The sequence below is a fragment of the Heloderma suspectum genome, chromosome 14 (genome assembly GCF_057233095.1).
Source record: "Heloderma suspectum isolate Gila_16-S chromosome 14, 16-S_ref, whole genome shotgun sequence".
NCBI classification, from domain to species: Eukaryota; Metazoa; Chordata; class Lepidosauria; order Squamata; family Helodermatidae; genus Heloderma; species Heloderma suspectum.
The window spans coordinates 12,313,111-12,337,295 of record NC_139471.1 but is presented as its reverse complement, the minus strand read 5'-3'; the positions used below and the strand labels follow the sequence as shown (position 1 = coordinate 12,337,295).

The 24,185-nt window shown below is 48.3% G+C and overlaps 1 protein-coding gene across 5 annotated transcripts in view; it reads right to left on the bottom strand.

The window, feature by feature from the left end:
- Positions 1-24,185, bottom strand: part of ARRDC1 (arrestin domain containing 1) — a 76,420-nt gene that overhangs the window by 28,296 nt on the left and 23,939 nt on the right. For 3 of the 5 annotated variants that reach the window (XM_084820647.1, XM_084820649.1, XM_084820648.1), the window contains exon 2: positions 18,703-18,813. The exons of the other annotated variants lie outside the window; for them this stretch is intronic. In XM_084820647.1, coding sequence (XP_084676773.1) covers positions 18,703-18,813 — 111 coding nt within the window. The remainder of the gene's footprint in view (positions 1-18,702; positions 18,814-24,185) is intronic. 5 annotated transcript variants of the gene reach the window in all.

The following is a 24,185-nucleotide window of genomic DNA, read 5'->3' as shown; positions in this document are numbered from 1 at the left end:
GGCATGTAGTTCAATGGTAGAAGGTCCCAGGTTCAATCCCCGGCAACTGCAGGTAGGGCTGAGAAAACTCCTCCCTGAAACCCTGGACAGCTGCTGCTGCCAGTCAGTGTCGACAATACTGGCCTAGATGGACCAAGGGTCTGACGACTCAGTATAAGGCAGGTTCCGATGTTCCTTTGCTGCTCTATCTCAGGCAGTAAAAGATCTTACGCTGTCTGTGTGAATAGAGGGGCCAGCAGCATGGTGGCCATGCAGTTCTCCTCCATGGGAAGGTCCAACAGGCTCCCTGTTTTTAAGCAGGCATAGAAAAGTGTTCTTTTGGAAGGCAGTCTGTACGTTGATTTCCGCCATTTTAAACAGTTCTTCCTGGTTTTAATGTTGCTAATTTAAAATAAAACAAAACACGTCCCTGATCTATTTAAAGTTGTGTTGTAGTGAGCCTCGTGTGGCGTAGAGTGGTAAGCGGCAGTATTGCAACCAAAACTCTCCCCACGACCTGAGTTCGATCCCAGCGAAAGCCAGGTCTCGGGTAGCCGGCTCAGGTCGACTCAGCCTTCCATCCTCCCGAGGTTGGTAAAATGAGTACCCAGCTTGCTGGGGGAAAGGTAGTCCCAACTGGGGAAGGCGATGGCAAACCACCCCACTACAGTCTGCCGTGAAACCGCCAGCGAAAGCGGCGTCCCTCTAGGAGTCAGTAATGACCCGGTGCTTGGACAGGAGGAACCTTTCCTTTCCTTTAGAGTGTGTGTGTGGGTGTGTGTGGCAGAGGTTGTAAGCAGCTTGGGGTTTTGAAAGGTAGGATATTTTAAAAAGATGGTACAGAAAAGGGCAAATGAAATTATCAAGGGGCTGGAGCTAACACTTTGGAAGACAGAAACAAAATTCAAAGTGATCTGGATAGACTGGAGCGCTGGGCAGAAAACAACAGAATGACATTTAATAGGGATAAATGCCAAGTTCTGCACCTAGGAAAAAGGAACCAAATGCACAGTTACAAGATGCGGGACGTGGCTCAACCACACTACAAGCGAGAAGGATCTTGGAATTGTTGTAGATCACAAGCTGAATATGAGCCAACAATGGGATGTGGCTGCAAAAAAGGCAAATGCTCTTTTGGGCTGCATTAATACAAGTATAGCTTCCAAATCCTGGGAAGTACTAGTTCCCCTCTACTCAGCACTGGTTAGGCCTCATCTGGAGTACTGTGTCGAATTCTGGGCACCACACTTTAAGAAGGATGCAGACAAGCTGGAGAGGGTTCAGAAGGGGCAACAAAGATGATCAGGGGACTGGAAACAAAGCCCTATGAGGAGCGACTGAAAGAACTGGGCATGTTTAGCCTTGAGAAGAGAAGACTGAGGGGAGATATGATAGCGCTCTTCAAGGACTTGAAAGGTTGTCACAGAGAGGAAGGCCAGGATCTCTTCTCGGTCATCCCAGAGTCCAGGACACAGAATAATGGGCTCAAGTGACAGGAAGCCAGATTCCGGCTGAACATCAGGAAAAACTTCCTGACTGTTAGAGCAATACGACAATGGAACCAATTACCTAGGGAGGTGGTGGGCTCTCCCACACTGGAGACATTCAAGATGAGGCTGGACAGCCATCTGTTGAGGATGCTCAGGTTGGACTCAATGGGGGTTGGACTCAGTGGTCTTCTAGGTGCCTTCCAACCCTACTATTTTATGATTTTATGATTCTATGAACTCTGCTGTGACAGAAGGTTACAACAGCTGGGATTGTTTAGCTTGGAAAAAAGGCAAGTAAAGGGAGACGTTATAGAGATATTTTTCTCCCTCTCTCATAATACTGGAACCCAAAGGGGTCCTCCCATAAAGCTGATTGGTGGGAGATTCTGGACAGATCAAAGGAAGGGCTTCTTCACACAGCACATAATTATACTATGGAATTTGCTGCCACAGGATGTAGTGATGGCCGCCAATTTGGATGGCTTTAAAAGGGGGTTAGACAAATTCTTGGAGGAGAAGGCTATCAGTGGCTACTAGTCCTGATGCCTCTATGCTACCTCCAGTATCAGAGGCAGTATGCCTATGTCGCTGGGGAACATGGACAGGAGGGTGCTGTTGCACTCCTGTCCCGTTTGTGGGTTTCCCGTGGGCAGCTGGTTGGCCATTGTGTGAACAGAAAGCTGGACTAGATGGACCCTGGGTCTGATCCAGCAGAGCTCTTATGTTCTTATGTTCACAATTTTAGTGTCACAATTTGTTTTGGAAAGTTTGTATTTTGACATTTAGGTTTACTGCTTTGGATTTTTCCCCCCAATATAGAGGGTTTTATGAATGTTGCAAAAAAACCCACAAGTTTACAAGTTTTCCGAGGTGGCAATGATGGATATGTTCCTATGTTCTGCTTAGATGTGGAGCAGTATATAAATGCTGTAAATAAATAAATAAAGGTTCCTTCAATTTTTTTGTTGGGGGAAGGGGGAGTCCCCCGTAATCCTACAAACTAGCCTAAAACGTTATCCCACGTCTGGCCACTAGGTGGAAATCAACAGCAGCATTTCAACTTCAGGGAATTACCCAGGTAAGTCCTTCCCCATCAGCCCCTGGCAACCTTGCAAAATGCACACGCACTTTATTTCTCCAAAAGAAAGCATACACTGGAGTAAGAATGCTGGAGAATTTAGCGGCGTAATATGTGGATCAGAACACATAGCCTTCGGAACCCGCACTTGTCTGAATTTTGTGATGCTGTTCTCAGCTCAAAAATCGCATGCAAAAATGCATACGTTAGGGAAATGTGCATAGAAAAATGTGTATATTAGCAAAAGATGCAAGCAAACAAAGGTCAAAGAAGAGCCCACAACCTTCTACTGTGCAGGAGTCCACACCAGCCTGACGTTCTTTCCTCCACAGTCCTCTTTGTCACACTACACCAGCCTTCCCTCCAAATGTTTTGGACTACACCTCCCATCATCTCTGACTGTTGGCCATGCTGACTAGAGCTGATGGGAGCTGAAGACCCAAACATCTGGAGAGCACCAGGCTGAGGAAGGTTGCACTACATCCTCAACTCACTAAAATCTTGAAGGATTTCAAGGAACCATAATCATAATGGTTCATTAGAGGGAAAAAAAAATCCAAGAATGAACAGCAGGAAAACCCCATGGTTAAGACCAAGGCAAATATCACCAAGTTGCGAGCAAGCTTTCAAGTTCTCCAAAGGGGGATGTTAAGCATAATGGGGGGGCAGGGGCAGGGGGGGGGGAGAGAGAGAGAGAGAGAAGATAGGGATGACAGAATGATAAAGCCCAAAGTCCGCTGTTTCCAAATTGCAGACTTAGATTAGCACCTGGCAGAAGCTAAACAGACTTCAGGTTGCACCAAGGTCTGCTAGAAGAAAGCAACAATAATGGCAGCTAACCCATTATTTTTATTATACTATTCCATTATTACTACTAATACTAGAAATTTAAGATCTAGCAGTTACTCAGTTCTGTATCGACAACCAAGAGTCTGTGGTGATGTTTGCCTGTTTGGACTTGGCTTGGTTGCCCAACAGCCTGTCTCAAATCCAATCGGTACAGGTTCTGAAGCTAAACAGGACCGCATTAATACAGGTAGACCCACTGATAGAGGGGGGACAACAGAGGGCACTTCATCCAAGCTCCCCCTCAAACCTGGAGTTGGCCTTGATCCATTAAGTCTTTTGGAGCCTGACAGATTCGCACGGCTAATCCTCTGGAATGACTTACTCTGTTGAACTTTTTCTCAAGACACACTTCAGTATCATCTTTGGACTCTGGTCTTATTTGCATCTGAAGTCTGTTAACTGGCACAACTTATTTATCTTTGCTGTCTCTTCTCCCTCATTAGCCCTATAAAGCAAACCTCTCGGTTTGGCAAGGGAAGGTGAAAAAGTGTTCTGTGTAACCTGAAGGCTTGTCTCTAGCATTTCAGATGCTAGTTGTGTCAACAAGACCCACCATAAGGCAGGGGGGGACAGCCTCACTTGCTCCCCATACATTACGGGAGAGGGACAAGCCCTCGCCCTCAACAACCAAATCTAACCTGTGAGGCAGGATGAACAAGATCACACCTGGTTGCCTCTACCGCACCCCAATCCCCTGCTTCTTGTATCTTTGAGTGCCATGTTTCATATAACTTGTGGGACAAGTTGTGGGAAGTATTTCACCCCTTTCCCACACCCATTTTCTGTCAGAACAATCCACAACAGAATCAACTGAGTTCAGATTTCTGTGGATCTAACCCACAGATTCTGCAGTGGCTTTTCCCAAGTCGCACAGATTCCACTGATTTGCGGACCATTAAAAAAAAACCCAAAAAAGGCTTTCCAGTGTTTTGTGTAAATTTAGCCATAGAGAAACACATAACATTTTAAAAACACCAGCCAAAAATGCGCATTTCCTCCATAGGCTAAAGCTTGAAATGTTGTGGGGGATTTACACAACTGCGAATTTGCATGAATGAGAACTTGCGTGAATTTGGGAAATTGGGGGGAACCTGATTGCATCAATGCATGGGCGACAGAACGAGGGGCACCTGACAATCCGCAAAATGCAAACGGAACGGATTTTATAAACGTCCCTAATCGTTGGTACCTGACCATCAGACAACACTGCCAGATTGTTTCAGTGCAATGCCAGGGTGATGGTTAAGACACTTGGAGGCAAGAAGGTTTGAGAAGGGAAGCTATCCGAAGACTTGCTTTAGAGCAGGAGTGGTGGACATTTTTCCATCAAGGACTGCATTCCCTCTCGAGGGCCATGTACCAGCAGGGGGAGAGGCCAGAGCCAAAGGTGGAGGCAGGGCCTCTCTCTTCTCTTCACCCTTCTCCTTTCTGACCCCTCCTTCTCTCCCCCACTACCCAGTGGGCTGCTGGCAGAGGGAGCGACTGCTCTTGCTAGAGGTCTGAACTTCCCATTTGCAGAGGGCTTGAAATTAGGCACAGGGCTGCACAGTATGCACAGCTCTAGGGCTCCAGATTTTCCACCCCTGCTTTAGAGGCAGAGTGCAAGCGTGCTGTGCAAAAGTGTGACAGATATGCTTTAAAAAAAAGCACCACGAAGCATTTAGGAGAGGCAGACTTTTCCGGATGCGCGCAGAGCCAAGGCCCACCGTATTTGCTGGGAGAGAAGAGCCGCATGTCACTGTGTGAAGGTCGAGGAGCCAAGAACAACCAACTTGGAAACAAAGCCGTCACTGTGGAGAGCGCCTGCAACGGTGGAGGCCGATTTCTGAAGCAAGAAATGGGTGGGGTAGAGCTGGAAGTGCCCCCCCCACACACACACACCCCTGAACATATCTGCCTTTGAACTAGTGCTGGAAGCCCTTTGAGAGAAATTGCCAATCATCTGCCCTCTAACCAGTTTGATTGCGTTGTAAAGACATTTAGCGGCTGCATTTGCAATATTGAAAGAAGGAGGATGTAGAAAAGCTTGCCTACCAAGCTTGCTGTTTTAACACAAAGCTACATACTGATTGTCTGAAGAAAACGGAAACTTACAATTTCCCCCTCTATCATGCAAACGTGTAAAAATCAAAATAGCCTCAAGGAAAGGAAGAGGGAAAAACACAAGAGCCTTTTGTTCTCCACTCCACCAAAGAATCCACTGAAGGTTTAACTAATTAGCAAGTATACAACCCTACTTTATAAACAATCCAGAAGAAGTGGATGTATACATATGGATGGATGCATGTGTGTGTATATACATATACACATATATGTATATACACACACAACGTGGGCATGCTCCTGGTGGTCCCACATGGACCTATGGCCCAACTGGAGTCCACCCGGAGAAGAGCCTTCAGTGTGGTGGCCCCCATCCTATGGAACTCCCTGCCTCTGGAGGTCAGGCAGGCACCGACACTGGGATATTTTTGGCGGTGCCTGAAAACAGCTCTTTTCCAGGAAGCCTTCCTTGGGTAACCAGCCTCGGTTTTCTTGGCACTCTGTTGTTGTTTTTTTAAAGAATTTTAATATCATGTTTTATTCTTTTAATTTTTTAAAATCGTTTTATCTCTTGTTGATCACCGCTCTGGAATCTGTCTAGATGTGGAGCAGTATAGAAATGTTGTAAATAAATAAATTCAGACGCACACACAAGCTCACTCTTCTAAAAGGGTAAGAATTGCAATGTGATGGGAGTCAAAATATAGGTGTGGAATAAACGGCCTCAGCTAGTGTGGGCCGCCCAGAGAGCTTCAGCTATGGCACGGTATAGAACTGTAATAATAAATAAATAATAGCAGTGGAGTGAAGTGGAATGGAGCCATGGCTCAAAGGGGAGAAGCTGGGAAACTATGACATCATCTGCCACCCTCCCCTGCCTCACCTGTTCCCTCTGAGATTAGCTGCAACCCTCACAGTGGCTGAGGGAGAAAACGGATTTTCCCAGCAAACGTGGGAAAATCGTGTCACATGCCATGACCACCCATCGAGGGTTAATTCACCCTCAAGGAACTGTGGGGTCTGGCAGCCACCATTTTCAAGATGCATTCTCAATATTCAACCCCTCTCACCAGGTGCTGATGTGGCTTGTTGTCCTGTTCAAACCCAACCAGGGGGTGCTATTTGAGGGTTAAACAACCCTCGCATAGCCCACAGTCTGTTGTGGGGTTATGCAAGAGCCATGTAACCCTCAAGTAACACCCACCAGGTGGCTTCACACAACAGAATGAGCCACGGCATATCCATAATGGCATCCAGCTGTAAGTCAACCCTGGGTGGGCTGTCCTGCGGGGCCAACTGACCCATTCTGTTCCTGGGAGTGACCCCTCTTCTAATGCGAAGTATTTGGGGAGGTGGCCTGGACAATTAACAGGCCATTAAGCTTTACAAAAGACTTGCTACCCATGGAGAGGAAAACTGTTGGAACTGACTTGTAGATGTCAGGATCAAATGCTTCTTTCTGTACTGGGGAAAGACGTTCCTTGAAATCTTGAGCTGGTGGTCTTCTGCTGTCTGGCGGCAAGCGGTCCCCCGTTTTTTCTCAGCTCTGTCCAGCCAAAGTCCAACATGCTCACCACCGTCCTGCGTGTTGCCCGCTCACTATTCTAGGACTGTCAGCTGAACCTAATGAATTGGGCATGACGTGATGTCCTGCAAATTGTCAGGGTGGACACTGAGCCCATAGAATCCCAGAGTCCTTCTGATTCTGAGGTGGAGCAGCCGCTCCTGGGAGAGGAGCGCGCTCATCCTTCCCAGGGCCAACAGCTGGCAGAGATTCCTCCCACCGGCATTCCTGACATAGATAGCGGTCCCGGGAGTGAGAGAGTGCGGGAAGAGGGCTTGCTGGACGCGCGACGCCAACGCAGGGAGTGGCGCCAAATGGAGGGCGCGGAAAGGAGGCGTAGTGCCCGGTTGGCACGCAAGCAACGGTTGCGCCCAGAGGATCCAAGGGAAAAGGGGAGGGACTCTCCCTAGCCCATAAGTTCAGGGTCTGCCAGTGATTCTCCTTCAAACGGGGACCAACTGTTCCAACTGAGGGCATAGGTACTCTGCTGCTCATAGCTAGTCGCTAACAGTAGAGTTGTTAAGTTGTAAAGGAGGAACAAAACTTTGAAAAGAATCCCTTTGTCTGTGTCTGGACTTGGCTACTGGATTAGGCTGAAAGAGGCCGCCAAGGAGCCCTTGACACCAATCTCTGGAGCGTGCATGCACGGGAGAGAGCACACACTTGCATACATACAGATCAACACAGCTGCCTGCATTTGGGGACTCTCCTCAGGCAACGGAGGCAGTCATGAGGAGCGCCTACACTTCCAAATTGACCAACACACCACGGGCCCCAACTCAAAACTCCCAGTTGCCAGCTGAATAACCAGCTAGGGGAGGAGTGAAGGTTTCATTCTGACAAGGTCTAGGGTCAGCATCCAGCATTTTAGGGCAGCTGCCAGGCTCCAGCAGCTGCCCCCCGCCCCCAGCACCAATGCCTGTACACTAAGCCTCCCAAGCCAGGTGGCTGGTCCTGCAAGCCGCCAATTAAAATTTCCCAGAATTTCCTGCAGAAGGTCCAGATCCCACCCCCAGCGTCTCCAGTTCAGTGGATCGTGGGCAGCAGCACTGGGGAAAGACCCTTCCTTGAGGTCCTGCAGAGCTGCTGCCCGTGAGAGTAGATAACTTGGGGCTACGTCAGCCTTCCCCAGCCTGGTGCCCCCCAGCTGATTTGGACTACAACTCCCATCAGCCCCAGCTAGCATGGTCACTACACTAAATTTCCGGAGCATTGTGGGAAGCCAAGAAATGGCTTGGAGGAGTGCTGACATGTAAGCCCTAAGGGGGCCATCGACATTGGAGGAGGCCCCCCTGAGGGCACCTTGGCATACCAGAAGCTAGCAGCCAGAAAAACCTGCTCCATGTCCTCCTTCCGAAGTGCGCTCAATGAGCGCCCACCTCCTCCTTGCCAGTGCTGGGTGATGCAGTAGATCTGCACAGTTTTCTAACTCCCAATAGTTTAACAGCAGCCAGCAAAACCGCTATGCCTGGCCTTGTGCTAATCGGTGGACCTCAGTGTTCCTCACCTGTAAAATGGGAACATGAATGGGTTGCCTTTGGCCAGGTGTTTGTGCAGCTCTACTGGCCACTTTGAGAGTTGCATGTTAGAACCCCTGATCCGTAGTAACTCCAGTGTAGTTTTGTATTTGGCATATACGGTGGTGGTGCAGACAGAAGGTAACGGACTCCAGTGTCCATACCCCACTATCTTGCACCGGGCTCTGGGGTCCTCCTGGCCCGACTAAAAAAACACCACCAATAAGCAGGGATGTACGAAAGTCACTTACCTTTTCGAAGGGTGACATTTGCGGTGGGGGGGAGGCGCTCCGTTCCCTCTCCCTGAAATTCTCCCCGGCCGGCTCCACTCCACGGAGACTCCACGGAGCCGCCGGCCAGGGCTGCCCGCAGCCGGACATCCGGCTGCTGGGCAGCCTGCACAAGGACGCAAATGGCGGCCGCTGTAGCCACCGCCATTTGCGTCCCTGTATTTTGCCGTGATAGGCTACGTAAATATTTACGTAGCCTATCACGGCAAAAAAAAAAAAGGAACGCAAATGGCAGCGCCTACGGCGGCCGCCATTTGCGTTCCCTTTTTTTTTTGCTGTGATAGGCTAAGTAAATACTTACGTAGCCTATCACGGCCTCCGCAGGGACACAAATGGCCACAAAAGTATTTACGTAGCCTATCACGGCTATAATGTAGAAGTGAATGGCGGACGCAGACGCGGCCGCCATTTGCAAAGCAGCACGAACGGCAGCAGGTAAGTGCTCCGTTTCGCGCGCCTTTTGTGGGGCGGGGGGGCGGGGAGCTTTGTTCCGCCACGGATTTTGGGGGGCCGAATGCACTGGCATTCGGCCTCACCAAGATCCGTGGCGGAATTCTCTGACATCCCTACCCATACGCCTGAAGCCTGCCCTGGAGTAAGCGTTAGAACCAACATTATTGCTTAAGTGCACGGTGTCCACAAGAGCATCCTTGTATACAACCATACAAAACTGAGTGAGTCCACAAGTCCACCGAGGCCGGTAGCCTTCAAACCTGGGGCTCATATTTAATCCAGTCATGCCATTTGGGGGACCAATTCTGAAATGTACTGTACCTTTGTGTAGAAGCAAGACTAGCACTGTGGCCCACCTTGGGCCAGGCTGCAACAGTAGCAGGCCCTGCCTCACCAGCTGAGGACCACCGACCCAGCCCCGCCTTCCCCAACCTGGTGTCCAGATGTTGGACGACAACTCCCAGCATTCCAGACCATTAACCATGCTGGCTGGGGCTGACGGGAGTTGCAGTCCAAAACATCTGTGGGGTGCCAGGTTGGGCAAGGCTGACGTAGCCCCAAATTATCTGCTCTCACGGGCAGCAGCTCTGCAGGACCTCAGGGAAGGGTCTTTCCCCAGAGATGCTGGGGGCAAAACCTGGACCTCCTGCAGTATGTATCTCAATCCTAGTTGCTGGAGAACAGGCCTGGGAGAATGCTCTTGTCCTCACGTCCAGCTTGTGGGCTTCCAACAGGCAGCTGGTTGGCTGCTGTGGGCACAGAATGCTGGGCTAGAAAAGCTGTTGGTCTGATGCAGCACAGCTCTTATGTTCGTACATCCCCAGGGCTCTTGAAAAGGAAATAATGACTGCACCCATCAGTTCATGCTTCAGAAGGCAAAGCCGAACAAGGCTGCTGAAGCATGAAGTGTAAAATATGAGCCCAATTCCGCCTATCCCTCCAGGCCCCAACTCCTGTTCTCCCAGTGACATCACCTCCGCCGACAGTCAGGTGGAACGATGAACACATCACGCCTGCCTAGAAACTGTCGTTTATGTGCGTAAGAGGTTTCAAGCAGAGCACAGGCCCGTCTAATCCAGCATTCCCCCCTCGCCCGTGGCAGGTCAGGTGTCCCAGGGAAGGTTGTGAGAAGGGCAGAATGAGGTAGTGCGACCCTCTTCCTGCCCAGAGTGCTCTGAGCATGACAGAGCGCGACAGCCTTGTGTGTTTCCCCCCACCCCCAGAATGAAGACTCGATCCAACCCAGGCTGACATGATGCACCAAGGAGGTGGTGACACACTTTGTGCTAACCAAGAAGCATCATGCTAGCCATGAAAGCGGTCCGGAAACTTCAGCTGGTCCAAAATAGGGCAGCAAGATTGTTAACAGGGACTGGCCAGTGAGATCACATTATGCCAGTACTTTTCCAGCTGCACTGGCTGCCAGTCCATTTCCAGGCCCAATTCAAAGTGCTGGCATTAACATTCAAAGCCTAAACGGCTTATGGCTAGGTTATCTGAAGGATCGCCTCCTCTCACGTGCACCTAAGATCATCCTTCGGGTCCTTCTCCATGAGCCCCTGCTGAAGGAAGTGAGGCAGGTTGCTACCAGGAAGAGGGCCTTTTCTGCTGTGGCACCCCGGCTGTGGCATGAGCTCCCTAGAGAGGGTCGCCTGGCACCTGCGCTGTACTCCTTCCGGCACCAGCTGAAGACCTTTTTATTCTCCCAGGCATTTTAGCATTTTACCTTCCCAGTCTCTTAGCTCTGTTGTTTTAATTCTGTATTTTAAAGCTCTGCATTGCTGCTACATTTTTATTCTGGTTGTACGGTTATTTTGCGGTTGTAAGCTTTCATGTTTCATATTGTTTTATGCTGCGCCTCTGTGGTTTTAATTTTTTGTGAGCCGCCCAGAGAGCTTTGGCTATTGGGTGGCATAGAAATGAAATGAAACGAAATAAATAAATAAAGCCACATGGCGATTGCCTGAATTAAAGTTTGCCTATAGCACCCCGCAAGCCAAGGGAGACAGCACCACCACTCTTCCAAGGCTCCATTCATGGATGTTTCCATTAGACTACTGCAGTGCCCATCATTAGGATGGAAGTGGTGGGGGAGCAGGGAGAGAGAAGAGGATGAGGCACATGAAGAAAACGGTAGTACCATGCTCATAGGTGAGTACACACTCAGGTCCTTTCCAGCAGAAGCTGTTCCACCCAGAGTCAGAAGGAGAACAACATGGTCAAGTGAAGCTTGAACTGTTTAGTCTTTTGTTTTTTTAAAAAAATGAACAAACCCAAACTATGCCCCATACTTCAAAAGCAACTAGAATAGTTTACAAAGTAAGAAAAAAAAGTATCACAGACGTTAATTACAAATGCCAACAAGGTGAACACGCCCAATTCCCATTACCCAAAAGTTAAGCCAGCAGCAGATCAAAAAGGGCAGAGGAAGGGAACATAAATCCAACCCCCATGAAAAAGCGGGAGAGGAAAGCAGAACACAAACGCCTCTCTGAAAAGACAGACGTTGGCATCTGAAAGTGCACAAGAAAACGGATTTTCACGACACCCCAAAAGGTCCTGCTCTGTAACGCCTGCCATACTGAGCAGGCAAGGGAGTCCAGAGCGAAGCCTGTGATGACAAACCAAGAGACACTTTGCCTCCCCCGCTCCCCTGGCAAACAGGAGTGAATGGCGGACATGGACGCACACAGCAGTACGGAAGCATCAAGGAAACACTGGATGCAAAAGTGGGCACATGGCAAAATGCCAGTGAAAAGTTTCTATTTTTTGCATTTATTTATCATTACATTTATATCCTGCTTTTTTTTTCCTCTTGCAAGGAACCCAAGGCAGCCTCCTCTTCTCCACTTTATCCTCACAACAACCCTGTGAGGTAGGTTAGGATGAGTCAGTGACTGGCCCAAAGTCGCCCAGTGAGCTTCATGGCCGAGTGGGGACTAGATCCCGGGTCTCTTGAATCCCAGTCCAACTCTAACCACCACACTGCACTGGCTTTTCTTCCTCTTCCTCTTCTTCTCAAAAAATGCATGTTTTGAGTTGCAGTGATCTGAACCAATCAGATGCCACCTTTGGGGGGACTCCGCCAGGGAGGACACATAAAGACCACCCTGTGACCTCATTGGTTGCGTCCCCTCCCGAAGGTAGCGTCCGATTGGTTCAGATTGCTGCTATTCAACATGTAAGGGGGGGTGTTGTTAATGGGGTGCTGTGGGACCTGCATGCTTAGCTGTGGCGGTGCCTTTCGCCAGCAGAGCTGGCCGGAGGGCGAGGAGGAGGAAGATGGTGGTAAACTGAGGAGCAGATGGGCCCTTCTGAACCAGTGGGCCATTGACAGCTGCCCACCCATGCCAACCACTAGCACCAGGCCTGGCTGTAACCAGAGTTAACTATTCAACAGCACATTGGGGGGGGGGGGTAGCATATAAAATGCAGGCGATTTCTCTACCATGGTTAAGCAGGGAGCATGCAGTCCTGTGGTCCTCCTTTGCTCTTAGCCTTGGCTAGTTACTGACATCAGCACTGACGTTATCCACAACCAGTGCTAAGAAAGGCCCCCTCTTAAGTCTCTAACCAGAACTGGAAGCTGATTACCAAACCCCAGTTAAGAAGCACTGGATATAACCATGGTTAAGCGAGGTCATCTGCATTTCAGCCCTTCCACAAATTATGGTGTATCGCAACATTATTCTGGATTAACTGCTACTAGATGCATGCTAAGTATGGATCCCAAATGGAAGAAAGTGGCTTGAGATACGTTCTTCCATGCTCTCTCAAAACACTAGAACTTGGGGCAGTGGGGGTCACCCATGGGCAGGAGATTCAGGAAAGAGTAAAGACTTCACACAATGTGCGGCTAATGGAATCCACCCATCTGGTAATGGCTCCTGGCTTGGATGGCTTTCGGGCGGGGGGGAAGACAAATTCGTGGAAGAGGTGGTCTATCAGTGGTTATTGGGCATGACAGTTTAATAGAACATCCATGTTCAGAAGACGTGTACCTCTCAGTACCAGATGCTGAGGACAAACAGAGAGGGTTATTACCTGTAAGCCTCACCTGCGGGCTTCCCGGAGGCATCTGGTTGGCCACAGTGGGGAAGAGAATACTGGACTATTTGGACCTCTGGCCTGATCCAGCAGGGCTGCTCTTATGGAGACTTGATACATTTGATTTATAGCCCACTCGTAAACAAGTGCCCAGGACAGCTTCCAAAAAATGTTAAAGTTACAATGAAGCAAAGCAGTACTGACCTGGTTTGCACGACTGCAGGGTGGTTAAATAAACCACGGTGGCTTGTTAACCACCCTGCATGTGCTGGTCACATGCTGCCCCAATTTACATAACTATCCTTGCCGGGCACGGCTTGTTGTGATGTCCGAATGTGGCGAGAGTGGCTGGCTGGCATGGTTACCAAACCACCCAGTAACCCGAGAAGAGGCTTTGGGCTCTGGGTGGTCTGTTTACCACCACGCCCTCGACAGGTCTGGACGTCACAAAAAGCCCACTGTGACCAGGTTCACATGATCAGAGGTAAAATAACCCTAGAACGAGCCATGGGTTCCAGGGTGGTTTGTAAACCACTCCAACCACCCATCCTTGCTGGGTTCGGACGTCATGACACCCCGTGCCCTGTGAGGGTAATGATGCTAATTAGGTGCCTTGAGAACAGCATGCGCAGGGAGGGAAAATAAGCCACAGTGGCTTATTTTCCCTCTGTGGTTGTGTGAACCCACCCAATATCAAAGTGTGCCATATCTTCTGATGAGCCTGTTGTATCTACAGTCAAAACCCAGCCATTCAAATTCAGATCAGGGCATGTTCACTGCAGCACTCCCGAACCCTCTAGGGGATGAAGATCCGCCACTCTGGCCTGGTCTACATGTAACAAGAGGCCAGAGGTTGCAGTTTTAGGGTTACAGGTGGCTTGCCAACCACCTCAACACTCCACCCTTGCCAGGTTTGCATGTACAAGAAGCGACGGTTCCTCCCCCCGCCCACCACAGCCCAAATATTCAAAATGGCAGCAGCCACCGCAGCAAGAAGCCCCATGGAGAAATTCACCCACAGTGGCTTCTCGTTACATGCAAATCAAGAGTCTGTGTTCCCCACCCCCCTTTTCTTGGCACGCCGTGGGCATTTAAAGGGAGAAGAGAAAATCTCTCCTGCGGAACAGCGCCGTGTAAAAGAAAAAGAAATGACGTTGACACACACAAAGCTCTGAGCAAGTTCTCGGGACCACCTACAACAGTGAAGCAGAGTTGTACTTGTGTGATTTGAGGACGCAGGCTGGAGGAACATTTGGGCTCTCTCTCTTGCTTTTAAGTTCACGACAGAGCAGAACCGGCCAAGCCGGTTTGCCACTCCCGTCTGACAGCTCGCTACTTTTTTCCAATGAGTCACCTGAAATGTCTCTGCCATTCCAATACCCCACGCTCCAGTGTACATTTACTAACAAGGCGCCGCTGTTTTTTGCCCAGACGGCTTTGACGGATGCCTGCTAAAATGACTGCTTTCCCTGTACAACCCCATGCGCCAGCTGGGAGGAAGGGAAGGGGCCGTCCGTGCAGCGCTGGGCACTCTAGAGCATGGGCCAGGTCCCTTGTGTCTTATGGTACAAACCTGTGCCAATTAACAAGCCTCTGCCTTGATGGGTCAACCTCATTCCACACAAGGGAGTCACGGCAAAGAAGCAGTCCCAGCCAGGTTTATGGCAATTGCCCCTGGGAAGGAATTTACTAGCAAAATATTAACTCTTCCCCGCCAACTGTCAGCCAGCAGCTATTCCCGCATTCCCCAACCTTGCAGCCTCCACATGTATTGGGCCACAGCTCCCATCCACAGCCAGCATGACCACATACTGGGGATGATGACAGCTTCATCATAACTGGAGAGCCACCAGGCTGAGGAAGGCTGAACTGTTCCATCAGGCCATAGTGGAGGGAGAGAAGGAAAGCTGGGCCACTCTCAGCTTTGCTGAGAAGCCAGGCTTCTCCCACAGCTGTCATCCAGCAGCCACTCCATCAGTCTGTAGAAGAGGGAGGGAGAGGAATTTGGGCCATTCCATCAGTCTGTAGAAGAGGGAATGGCCCAACTTCCTGTTTCACCCTCTTCTACAGACTGATGGAATGGCCCAAATTCCTGACCCTCCATCAGCCTGTAGAAGAGGGAGGGACAGGAAGGTGGGCCACTCCATCCACTCCGTTGGAAGACCAGCAATTTTTGACTCCTGTCTTTGAGCCTGTTCCAGTTGGTGGTGACAAGACAACCCACAAAGCCCGGATGCATTATAAGCACCTTGTAACATTATCAACTGGTGCCCGCATTGTCTCGTTTTCCTCTCCCCACCTCATCCATCTTTCTCTGTGTCCTGCCTTTAAAATTATAAGCCTGAGGGCAGGGAGTGTCTTGTTCTTAGTTATGTAAACTGCCTGGGAGCCTTTGCGGCTGCGGAGCGGGGTATGATTTCTCAATGAATGAATGAATAAAATGCCCATCATTTTGGCGAGTGGGGTCTATGCGAAGGGCGGGCTTGTATATTTGCTAGGGCCAGACTAATCCTGTTTAGATGCTGCCATACGGAAGGCCACCCTGGAAAGCAGCCTGAGGAGTGCAGTTAGCACAGAAAGTAGCAGCTAGAGTCCCAACTGGGAAGGGTTTCAGGGAATCTCTTGCCACTGCTTAAGAACTCTGCTGGCTTCCAGTCTAATTCCCAGGCTCAAGTCAAGGAAGTGACGGTGCATATTTGGGATGCCAGTCTCTGAAAGAATGCCCAGTCCCCTACCAAACTGCCTGGGAGTCGAGGACATCCATCAATGCTCCCCTCAGAGTGCCCCTGCCAGATGCAAGGTGGCTGGCAACCGAGGGAAGAGTGCATCAGCTGCCTGTGGAACTCTCACCCAGTCCAACTGGGCAGAGAGGCTTGCCTGGCACCTACGGTGCTATGGCGTGCTGGCATCAAATGAAAACATGGCTTCTCTTCTTAAGAACGCGAGAGTCATTTTATGGGCTTCTTTAGCAGCTGTTTCACAACTCTCTTTTCCTTGTATGCATTATGGACCCTGGCAGCCACCCCAGCATCTTCTTATAACGAAAGGCAGGTTAGAAAAATACATTACAGACCACTACCACCACCACCCCCAAAAAAAATCAAGGTCAGGGAGAAGGAATGCAGTACATAGCTAAATTACATATATGTATGTGCAAACACCCACACGTCTCATGAGATCTAGTCCAGGCGAAGACAACTTTCACCCCCCAGACCCCACACCCATCCTTGCGGGCTGCACCAGGTAATTAAAAAAAAAAATCACTGGGTTTGCCACCAAAATTTGGCAGCAAACCGCTCCATAGTGCTAACAGGGTTAAAATGAGCTTGTTTGCAAGCTACATTTGATCCTTTTAATCGGTAGCAGCTACGCAGCACTAACATGGACAAACTTAGCTTGCAACCAAGCAAAGTTTGGCCCCCTTATGGAACAGCTTTTTGGTTGTAAAAAAGAGAGTAATTTTTTTAAAAAAATTCAGGGGCAAGGCAGGGAGGGCCACAGATGGCCCATCTGTTGCCCACTCCTGCTCTAGTCCAACCTCCTGCTCAATGGAGACGTTGCTTAAATACCTCCAAGCAAAATACCATTCTGCTCTCTGGAGCAACAGAGAACAAACCTTCCCTGTTGCATCTTCTGCATGACAGCACTTCAGATATTTGAAGACCACCATCATTTGAAGACACTGCATCTTATTGTTTCTGGGCTAAAGCAGAGGTCACAAAATCTTACAATATACCCAAGCAGAACGCGAGTGGAGGAAAACAACATGCAGTCACATGAGGCAGAAAAATCTAGTACACTGGACTCCCTAGAACGGGGTCACCAACATGGTGCCCCCAGGCACCTGAAAATATTTTTTTCAATTCAACTTATTATTATTATTATCATCATCATCCAGTCTTTTAATATATGTACATGGATTTGTATGAAATGCGTACACCCTTCTAGCAATTATACATGGGCTGCATCCAAAGTGGACCAAATATTCAAATATGTATCCATTTGAAAGTGATGTCTATATGCCACTGTGAAGCTTTGAGGCCTACAAAGGCAAAAGGAAAAACAGTCAGGCTTAGAAGCCTGGAGTTTCTGTTGGGAGAGGGTATCTCTGAGAGGACCAGTTTCATTTCCGTGGTTAAGTTCAGCTCCATTTCCCCAGTTAAGTTTCAGTTTCATTTCCCCAGGTAAGTTTCAGTTTCTTCAGGTTTGAAGCAGTACTTTTGGTTTTGAGGGAGGAGGGTATATAAAGAGAGTGAGAGAGCCAGTACAGGTAGAGTCAGGAAGAGCAGAGCCTGAAGAGGGAGCAGGAAGAAGCAGCTTGGAGAAGTCTAAGGACAGCTAGGGTAAAGGAACTTGCGTTTTGCAACTTTTATTTTCTCTTAAGGCCTTCTTATCACTCAGCTCTATTGTGTAAACACCTTTAGTTGTGATTTGCTTGCTTTAATTTACCAGTAAACTGTTGTGGTTAAACCCTGTGTCTAGAGTGTCAGTCACCCCACCCCTACAGACTAAAGCCCACGTTACTGGAAAGGAGAAGGTAAAAGAAGGAAGGTGGGACTCTTAAGGAGGCAAGAGATCCTTAAGGAGTTGCTCAAGGGGTCCAGGTCATAAGGGGAACCCTGACACCCACCCTTTCAAATATTGAAAGTGTTGTAACATCCTCAAACCATTGCATTACAGGAGGTGAGTGTTGTGATATTAGTTTTTTTGCTGTCAAAAGGGGCAGAGAATCCATGAAGCAGGTAAATCATTTAAAAGAGCCTGTACATCAGTGAATATTAAAGACTGTCCCAGTACAAAATTTTTCTGTGTAATAACCTCCCCACAAAGAAGCAACTACCAGACATCACCAAAACATATGTTTAAAAGAAGCATTAGCTGTATTGCACTGCCAGCAATTAGCTGAATTAGACAATCCCTTATCCAAAGAGATGTTGCAGTGTCCAACAGACACGAAGCAAATGTTTTTGCTGAATAAGACGCAGCCTAAGATCCACAGATGCGAAAACTAAACACCAAGGCAGCGACCCAATGAGTAGGCATTTTGTGGCGGTGCCCACAGCAGCGTCTCAAATCCCCAAATGCACTCATGGGCCCAAGAAGGTTGGGAACCCCTGCCCTAGAAAGACAGAAAGATCGAAAGAGAAATGGGCTTTCCGTGGCATGGAGAGAAGCATTATTGCCTGCAAATGCTACCAACAAATTTAAGAAAATCAAACTGCTGCAGCAATCGAAGCTGGAACCGGTAAAAGAAGCTGGCAGCCCTACGCACAGCACAGCTTTGATGACACCTACAAATCGGAAAACAAAGTCAGGGAGTCCTTAAGGCCACACAACTGAAGAGAAATACCAAAATGGACGCTCCACATCTACTTTCCTGTGCCTGTCATACCTTTATCTGCAAGGGAGAGGGAGGTGTTGAAGTACTGCTCCTCCACTGTCCACACTGTGTCGTTTATTTTGTTGGACACTCCACAGGAGCCCACACAGCTCACCTTGATAGCTGGAGGAAGAGGAGAAAGGAGAATTGTTAGCTACGTTGCCAAGCTAAAAAGAGATGATTAATATTAACACAGGAATATATAACCCAGCTAGATGAGTACTGTCTACAATACATGCTAGCTGGGGATGAGGGTGGTTTGAGTCCCAACACACCTGGAGGACACCGGTTCAGGAAACCTGGTCTGCCACACTGACTGGGAGCGGCTCTTCAGGATTTCAGACAGAGGTCTATCCCACCTCTCCCTGGAGATGCCGAGGACTGAGACCGGGACCTTCTGTGTGCAAAATAGGTCCTTGACCACTGAGCTACAGCACATTCACCACCAGCAGCAGCATGTATATCATGCTTTTGAGCAATCAAAGTGTTCCTCATGATTTCATCGATCTCAGTAATATTTAGATACACACACCCTATCAGTCGGTAGAGATTCCGTGGCCTAAAAGTCCCCCACCCCCACTACCACAAAAAGTAAAAGTCAGAGTTTAGAATTTACTTACATATGTATATATAGCATAAGACCACAAGAAGGGCACTGCTGGATCAGACCAAGGGTCCATCTAGTCCAGCATTCTGTTCACGCAGGGGCCAACCAGCTGTCAACTGGGAACCCACCAGCAGGACATGAGGGCAACAACATCCTCCCACCCATGGTCCCCAGCAACTGGTGCCCACAGGCATACTGCCTCTGATGCTGGAGGTGGCACATAGCCATCAGGACTAGTAGACACTGATAGACTTCTCCATGAATTTGTCCAACCCCCTTTTAAAGCCATCCAAATTGGTGCCCATCGCTATGTCTTGTGGTAGCAAATTCCATGGTTTGACTATGTGCTGTGTGAAGACGTCCTTCCTTTGACCTGTCCTGAATCTCCCACCAATCAGCTTCATGGGAGGACCCCATTAGGTTCTAGTATTTTGAGAGAGGGAGAAAAATGTCTCCCTATCCACTTTCTCCACACCGTGCATAATTTTGTACACCTCAATCATGTCTCCACTTGTTGTTGTTGTTGTTGTTGTTCAGTCGTTCAGTCGTGTCCGACTCTTCGTGACCCCATGGACCAGAGCACGCCAGGCCTTCCTGTCCTGCGCTCTCTCCCGGAGTGTGCTCAAGTTCATATTCATTGCATCGGTGATACTATCTAGCCATCTCATCCTCTGCCGTCCCCTTCTCCTTTTGCCTTCAGTCTTTCCCAGCATCAGGATCTTTTCCAGAGAGTTTTCTCTTTGCATTAGGTGGCCAAAATATTTGAGCTTCAGCTTCAGTATCTGTCCTTCCAATGAGCACTCAGGGTTGATTTCCTTTAGGATGGACTGATTTGACCTCCTTGCACGCCAGGGGACTCGTAAGAGTCTTCTCCAGCACCACAGTTCGAAAGCATCAATTCTTCGGTGCTCAGCCTTCCTTATAGTCCAGCTCTCACAGCCATACATTACTACTGGGAAAAACATAGCTTTGATTAGACAGACCTTTGTCGGCAAGGTGATGTCTCTGCTTCTTACTATGCTGTCTAGGTTTGCCATAGCTTTCCTCCCAAGGAGCAAGTGTCTTTTAATTTCATGGCTACAGTCACCGTCTGCGGTGATCTTGGAGCCCAAGAAAGTAAAATCTGTCACTGCTTCCATTTCTTCCCCTTCTATATGCCAGGAAGTGATGGGGCCAGATGCCATGATCTTCGTTTTTTTAATGTTGAGTTTCAAACCAGCTTTTGCACTCTCCTCTTTCACCCTCAACAAGAGGCTCTTTAGATTCTCTTTGCTTTCTGCTATTAGGGTGGTATCGTCTGCATATCGGAGGTTGTTGATAATTCTCCCAGCAAGCTTAATTCTGACCTGTGATTCATCCAACTCGGCGTTTCTCATGATGTACTCTGCATATAAGTTAAATAAGCAGGGTGACAATATGCAGCCTTGTCATACTCCTTTCCCAATTTTGAACCACTCGGTTGTTCCATGTCTGGTTCTTACTGTTGCTTCTTGACCCTCGTACAGGTTTCTCAGGAGACAGGTAAGGTGGTCTGGTATTCCCATCATTTTAAGAATTTGCCACAGTTTGTTGTGATCCACACAATCAAAGGCTTTAGCGTAGTCAATGAAGCAGAAATAGACGTTTTTCTGGAATTCTCTTGCTTTCTCCATGATCCAGCAAATGCTGGCGATTTGATCTCTAGTTCCTCTGCCTCTTCGAAACCCAGCTTGTACTTCTGGTAGTTCTCAGTTCGCATACTGCTGAAGCCTAGCTTGTAGGATTTTGAGCATCACCTTGCTGGCATGTGAAATGAGCGCAATTGTGCGGTAGTTTGAACACTCTTGGGCGTTGCCCTTCTTTGGAATTGGAATGTAAACTGACCTTTTCCAGTCTTGCGGCCATTGTTGAGTGTTCCAAATTTGTTGGCATATTGAATGCAGCACTTTAACAGCATCATCTTTTAGGATTTTAAATAGCTCAGCTGGAATACTGTCCTCTCCACTAGCTTTGTTGTTAGTAATGCTTCCTAAGGCCCACTTGACTTCACTCTCGAGGATGTCCGGCTCAAGTTCAGTGACCGCACTATCATGGCTATCAGGGACATTCAGATCTTTCCTGTATAGTTCTTCTGTGTATTCTTGCCACCTCTTCTTAATCTCATCTGCTTCTGTGAGGTCCCTGCCTTCTTTGTCCTTTATCATGCCCATCTTTGCACAAAACGTTCCCTGGAGATCTCCAATTTTCTTGAAGAGATCTCTAGTCTTTCCCATTCTGTTGTTTTCCTCGATTTCTTTGCATTGTTCATTTAAGAAGGCCTTCTTGTCTCTCCTTGCTATTCTCTGGAACTCTGCATTCAGTTGGATATATCTTCCCCTTTCTCTTTTTGCTTCCCTTCTTTCCTCAGCTACTTGTAAAGCCTCATCAGACAGCCACTTGGCTTTCTTGCACTTCTTTTTCTTTGGGATGAATTGTGTTGCTGCAGGCTGAGCGCCGAAGAATTGATGCTTTCGAACTGTGGTGCTGGAGAAGACTCTTACGAGTCCCCTGGACTGCAAGGAGGTCAAATCAGTCCATCCTAAAGGAAATCAACCCTGAGTGCTCATTGGAAGGACAGATAATGAAGCTGAAGCTCCAATATTTTGGCCACCTAATGCGAAGAGAAAACTCCCTGGAAAAGACCCTGATGCTGGGAAAGACTGAAGGCAAAAGGAGAAGGGGACGGCAGAGGATGAGATGGCTAGATAGCATCACGGATGCAATGAATATGAACTTGAGCACGCTCCGGGAGAGAGCGCAGGACAGGAAGGCCTGGCGTGCTATGGTCCATGGGGTCACGAAGAGTCGGACACGACTGAACGACTGAACAACAACAACAACAACAATTCCTGAACAATGTTACGGACCTCCATCCATAGTTCCTCAGGCACTCTGTCTATCAGGTCTAATCCCTTAAATCTATTCGTCACCTCCACTGTATATTCATAAGGGATATGATTTAGGTCATAATTGAATGGTTTAGTGGTTTTCCCTACGTTCTTCAATTTAAGCCGAAATTTTGCAACAAGAAACTCATGATCTGAGCCACAGTCAGCTCCAGGTCTTGTTTTGACTGACTGTATAGAGCTTCTTCATCTTTGGCTGCAAAGGACATAATCAATCTGATTTCGATATTGACCATCTGGTGATGTCCATGTGTAGAGTCGTCTCTTGGGCTGTTGGAAAAGAGCGTTTGCTATGATCAGCGTGATCTCTTGGCAAAACTCTATTAGCTTTTGTCCTGCTTCATTTTGTACACCAAGGCCATGCCTGCCTGTTATCCCGGTGATTTCTTGACTTCCTACTTTAGCATTCCAATCCCCTATGATGAAGAGGACATCTTTTTTTGGTGTTAGTTCTAGAAGGTGTTGTAGGTCTTCATAGAACCGATCAACCTCAGCTTCTTCGGCATCAGTGGTTGGGGCATAGACTTGAATTACTGTGATGTTGAATGGTTTGCCTTGGATTCGTACTGAGATCATTCTATCGTTTTTGAGATTGTACCCCAGTACTGCTTTTCCCACCCTTTTGTTGACTATGAGTGCTACTCCATGTCTTCTACGGGATTCTTGCCCACAGTAGTAGATATGATGGTTACCTGAATTAAATTCGCCCATGCCTGTCCATTTTAGTTCGCTGATTCCCAAGATGTCGATGTTCAATCTTGCCATCTCATGTTTGACCACCTCCAGCTTACCTTGATTCATTGATCTGACATTCCAGGTTCCTAAACAATATTGTTCTTTACAGCATCGGATTTTCTTTTCACCACCAGACACATCCACAGCTGAGTGTCCTTTCGGCTTTGGCCCAGCCGCTTCACTCTTTCTGGCGCTACTTGGAAATACCCTCTGCTCTTCCCCAGTAGTGTATTGGACACCTTCCGACCTGAGGGGCTCATCTTCCGGCATCATCTCTTTTAGCCTTGTGATACGTTCCATGGGGTTTTCTTGGCAAGAATACTGGAGTGGGTTGCCATTTCCTTCTCCAGTGGACCACATTTTGTCAGAACTCTCTGCCATGACCTCTCCGTCTTGGGTGGCCCTGCACAGCATAGCTTATGGCTTCACTGAGTTAAGCAAGCCCCTTCGCCACAACAAGGCAGTGATCCATGAAGGGGTGCCTCCACTTACCCTCCTTTTTTTCCAAGCTAACAATCCCAGCTGTCGTAACCTTCCCTCATAGGGGAGATACTCCAGCCCCCTTGATCATTTTAGTTGCCCTTCTCCGCACTTTTTCCAGCTCTACAATATCTTTTTTTAGGTGAGGTGACCAGAACTGTATGTAGTATTCTAAGTGTGATTGCACCATAGATTTGTATAAAGGCAGTATGATATCGGCATACTGCCTTCATATTTCCACCAATCCTCGCCCAGAAGTTGGCTTACAGCAGATAGTTAAACACTGAACCGCATAGTGACCTGGTTTGCAGATAACACCAATTCATGGGTTAAACAATTTATGGTGGGGTTGCACAGAAGTGAGCAAGCGAGTGTCCATGTACCAATTCCACTTCTCATCAGCTTGCCTAAAGAATCCAGAACCCATGGGTTCAAACTCTGGGTCATTTAATCCTCAACAACCCAGACTGCTGGGGTTCAGGAATCTTAACTAACAGCCCTGGGTTGTTTCAGCAAGTTGATGCAAGTGGGCAGGAGGCCCCGACAACCCATGGTTTAAACAACCCATGAGGTGTCGTTCCATGGGCCAGCGCATTACAGTGATTCAAAACACACAATCACAGAATAGCTGCCAAACAGAACAGCAAAGAAAATCATGGATAAAACCCAGAATGAATTAGATAGTGCCAGAAGCATTGGCCAATTTTTTTTTTTTTTAAACCATTTAATTGGCATTCAAAAGATGGCAA